This window comes from Teleopsis dalmanni, unplaced genomic scaffold (assembly GCF_002237135.1).
Source record: "Teleopsis dalmanni isolate 2A unplaced genomic scaffold, ASM223713v2 unscaffolded_contig_3155, whole genome shotgun sequence".
NCBI lineage: Eukaryota > Metazoa > Arthropoda > Insecta > Diptera > Diopsidae > Teleopsis > Teleopsis dalmanni.
Window position 1 is genome coordinate 1 of NW_024034537.1, and position 5,538 is coordinate 5,538.

At 20.5% G+C, this 5,538-nt stretch overlaps 1 protein-coding gene across 1 annotated transcript; it reads left to right on the forward strand.

Moving 5' to 3' along the window:
• The first annotated feature begins 2,263 nt into the window (after window positions 1–2,263).
• Window positions 2,264–3,400, forward strand: LOC119664989 (cytochrome b-like). Its single transcript, XM_038074326.1, is given in 1 exon segment — window positions 2,264–3,400. A coding segment is annotated over 1 exon segment (1,137 nt).
• Window positions 3,401–5,538: the final 2,138 nt, after the last annotated feature.

The following is a 5,538-nucleotide window of genomic DNA, read 5'->3' on the forward strand; positions in this document are numbered from 1 at the left end:
ATCAATAAATTTAAAGGAACTCAATGTAACAATAATAATAAAAATTCTCGTATGTTATTTATTCTAAAAGAATAAACCCCTGAATAAAATTTTCCATGTTGTCCATAAGAATACAAATATAAAGTATATGCTGCTCTAAAAAAAGATAAAAATGATAAAGTAATCATTGAATACCAAGATCAACTTACAATTCTATTTATTAAAGAAATTTCCCCTAATAAATTTAATGTAGGAGGAGCAGCTATATTTCCAGATCTCAATAAAAATCATCACAAAGTTAAAGAAGGTATAAAATTTAATAACCCTTTATTAATTAATAATCTTCGTCTACCTAATCGCTCATATCTAATATTAGCTAAACAAAATAAACCTGAAGAACATAACCCATGACCAATTATTAATCTATACCCTCCACAAATTCCTCAATTTCTTAAATTTATAATTCCTGCTAAAACAATCCCTATATGAGCAACAGAAGAATAAGCAATTAATGAATTTATATCAACTTGACGTAAACAATTTAAACTAATCAAAATCCCTCCAATCAAAGAAATTCTAATGAAAAAATAATTAAATTTTAAACAAACAAATGAAATAAATGAAAATACTCGTAAAAGTCCATATCCTCCTAATTTCAATATAATTCCAGCCAAAATTATTGAACCAGAAATTGGAGCTTCAACATGAGCTTTAGGTAATCATAAATGTACCAAAAATATAAGCATTTTAACCAAAAAAGCTAAAATTATCGAAAAATATAATAACTCATAATTAAACATATAATTACTTAAAAAATAAAAATTTAAATTTCCTAATTTTTCATATAAATAAAAAATTCCAATTAATATAGGTAAAGATACAAATAAAGTATAAAACAATAACTAAATTCCAGCTTGTAATCGTTCAGGCTGATACCCTCACCCTAAAATTAATAATAAAGTTGGAATTAAACTTCCTTCAAAAAATAAATAAAAAGCAAAAATATTTATTCTAGAAAAAGTTAAAAATAAAAAAAATAATATAAAAATTACATTCACTAAAAATAAATTATTATAATTTTTAAATTTTTGAATTATTTCAGTTGCTATTAATATTAATGCACAAATTCAAAATCTTAATAAAATTAATCCATAAGAAATTATATCACACCCTAAAAAATAAGAAATACTTATAAAATAATTTATATAAATATTAAATAAATTAAAAATAAAACTAATAAAAAATAATATATTTTGAACCATTCAAAATATACTATTTAAAAAACAAATAGGAATTAAAAATGAAATAAAAAAAATAAATTTTAACATTATAAAATTCTAAATGATTGAAAATAATCATTTCCATGAGTACGAATTATAGAAACTAAAATAGAAATTCCTAAAGCTCCTTCACAAACTCTAAATGTTAAATATATTATTATAAAATAATTTCTATAATCTATTATATTTATATAACTATATAATAAAAAATAAATTATTAAAATAATAAATTCTAAACTTAATAACATAGATAATAAACGTTTTCGATTAAAAATAAAAGAAAAAATCCCTATCAATACTATTACACAACAAAATAATCAAAAATAAATTATCATTTTTTAGTTTTAATAGTTTAATAAAAACATTGGTCTTGTAAATCAAAAATAAGAATAATTTTTTTAGAACTCTCAAGAAAAAAGAAATAATTCTTTATCATAAATTCCCAAAATTTATATGTTAATTAAACTATTTCTTAAAATCATACATATATTAATTTTAACTATAATACTAATTTCAAGTATTACATTTTTATTCTTAAAACACCCATTATCTATTGGATTAATACTGTTAATTCAAACTATTTTAATTTCAATAATTTCAGGACTAATTTCAAAAACATTTTGATTTTCCTATATTTTATTCTTAATTTTTTTAGGACTACATTATTAGTTTTATTTATTTATGTAACAGCAATTGCTTCAAATGAAATATTTTCATTTTCAATTAAAATACTAATATGAACAATTTCATTAATCACAAGAATTTTATTTTTATGAATTATTTTTTACAATTATATTAATATAGATATATTTACAAATAATGAATCAATATTATTAATTAATTTAAAAATTATAATTAAAGAAAATTCATATATTTTAACTAAACTTTATAATTACCCTACAAATTTTATAACAATTTTTTTAATAAATTATCTTTTAATTACTTTAATTGCAATTGTAAAAATTACTAATATATTTTTTGGACCAATTCGATTTATAAAATAAATGAATAAACCAATATGAATTAAACACCCACTTTTCAAAATTATAAATAATTCTTTAATTGATTTACCAACTCCAATTAATATCTCTTCTTGATGAAATTTTGGATCTCTTTTAGGATTATGTTTAATCATTCAAATTTTAACTGGATTATTTTTAGCTATACATTACACAGCAGATATTAATATAGCTTTTAATAGAATTAGACACATTTGTCGAGATGTAAATTATGGATGACTATTACGAACTCTTCATGCTAATGGAGCTTTATTTTTTTTTATTTGTATTTATCTTCATATTGGACGAGGAATTTATTACAATTCTTATAAATATACACAAACCTGACTAGTTGAAGTAATTATTTTATTTTTAGTAATAGCAACAGCCTTTATAGGATATGTATTACCACGGGGACAAATATCTTTTTGAGGAGCAACTGTAATTACTAATTTATTATCTGCTATTCCTTATTTAGGTATTGATTTAGTACAATGAGTTTGAGGAGGATTTGCAGTTGATAATCCAACATTAACACGATTTTTTACTTTTCACTTCATTTTACCTTTTATTGTTTTAGCAATAACTATAATTCATCTTTTATTTCTTCATCAAACAGGATCAAATAACCCAATAGGACTAAATTCAAGTATTGATAAAATCCCATTTCATCCCTATTTCACTTTTAAAGATATTACCGGATTTATTATTCTAATTATAAGACTTATTCTATTAACTTTAATAAATCCCTATTTATTAGGAGACCCAGATAATTTTATTCCAGCTAATCCTTTAGTAACTCCTATTCACATTCAACCAGAATGATATTTTCTGTTTGCTTATGCAATTTTACGTTCAATTCCTAACAAATTAGGAGGAGTAATTGCATTAGTTACATCTATTGCTATTTTAATAATTATACCTTTTTATAATATAAGCAAATTTCAAGGATTACAATTTTATCCCATTAACCAATTTTTATTTTGAATTATACTATCCACTGTAATTTTATTAACTTGAATTGAAGCTCGATCAGTTAAAGAACCTTATGTTATAATTGGACAAATTCTAACATTTATTTATTTTTTATACTTTTTAATTAACCCTTTAATTAATAAATGATGAGATAACTTACTAAATTAAATGTAAGTTAATTAGCTTGAAATAAGCATATATTTTGAAAATATAAGATAGAATTAAAATTTTCTATTAACTTTACTAAAAATAATTCATATAAATAAATATATTTTTAACCCAACTATAAATAATAAAAAATTTAATGAATATGGTAAATAACACTTTCAAGATAAATATATTAACTTATCATATCTAAATCGAGGTAAAGTCCCCCGAACTCAAATAAATAAAAAAGAAATAATAACTAATTGAAAAAAAATATTAAATTAAATAAATTACATCCTAAAAAAATTACACAAAATAATATTCTTATAAATAAAATTCTCGAATACTCCGCTAAAAAAATTAATGCAAAACCTCCTCTTCTATATTCTACATTAAATCCAGATACTAATTCTGATTCCCCCTCAGCAAAATCAAATGGAGTACGATTAGTTTCCGCTAAACAAATTCTTAATCAAATAAAACCCATAGGAAATAAAAAAAATAAAAACCAAATATAATATTGAAATTTTATAAAATCAATTATATTATATCTTTCAATTAAAAAAATAAAAGATAGTAAAATTAAAGCCAATCTTACTTCATAAGAAATAGTTTGAGCAACAGCTCGTAAACCTCCTAATAAAGAATAATTTGAATTTCTTGATCATCCTGCAATTATTACAGTATACACTCCTATTCTTGTAATTCTTAAAAAAAATAACAAACTTAAATTAAAACTATTCAATCTTCTTAAAACAGGTATGCATATTCACACCAACAAAGATAAAAATAATGAAAAAATAGGAGAATAATAGTAACAAATATAATTTGACATTAAAGGATAAGTCTGTTCTTTAGTAAATAATTTAATTGCATCACTAAAAGGTTGAACTACTCCAATAAAACCCACTTTATTTGGTTCTTTACGAATCTGAATATAACCTAAAACTTTTCGTTCCAACAATGTTAAAAAAGCTACACCCACTAAAACACAAATAATTAATAATAAACTTCTTAATAAAGATATAATAATTTCATTTAAAAACAAGTACTACTTATAATTTTTAAATTATATAAATAAATTCTAAATTTATTGCACTAATCTGCCAAAATAGTAATTAAATTCATTCATAAAATAATTTCTTAAAAATAAATATTAATTCCTTTCGTACTAAAATATTTTATTAAATCAAAGATAGAAACCAACCTGGCTTACACCGGTTTGAACTCAGATCATGTAAGAATAAAAAGTCGAACAGACTTAATATTTAAACTTCTACATTTAAATATGAATCTTAATCCAACATCGAGGTCGCAAACTTTTTTATCGATAAGAACTCTCCAAAAAAATTACGCTGTTATCCCTAAAGTAACTTAATTTTTTAATCACTAATAATGGATCACTTAATCATAAATAAATGACAAAAATTATTAAAAGTTATTTAAATTTTAATATCACCCCAATAAAATTATTTAATAAATTTATAACAAAAAAAACCAAAATAAATTAAAAATTATTAAATAATTAAGATTTATAGGGTCTTCTCGTCTTTTGATCATATTTTAGCTTTTTAACTAAAAAATAAAATTCTATATAAATTTTAAATGAAACAGCTTATATCTCGTCCAACCATTCATTCCAGCCTTCAATTAAAAGACTAATGATTATGCTACCTTTGCACAGTTAATATACTGCGGCCTTTTAAAATTTTTCAATGGGCAGGTTAAACTTTAAATAAAATACAAAAAGAGATGTTTTTGTTAAACAGGCGAATACAAATTTTGCCGAATTCTTTATTTAAACTTTTCAATTATATAAATCAAAACATATAAATATACTAATTTTATCATTATTATTTTACAAATCAAATTATAAAAAATATTTTAATAAATAATTAAAATATACTAAATATTTAATAAAAAAAAATAAATTATAACAAACTTTTTAATAATTGCTAATTCTAAGCATATAATTAATTTAAATATCAAAACTTATACAATTAATTACACTTATCCCATAAAATATTAAATAATTATTGTATTTAAATTTATATAAATAAAATTAAATTACAATTATATCTAAATTAAATTATTTCTTAAAAAACAATACCAAATATTAAACAAAAACATTTCATTTCAAAAATATATTAAAAATGATA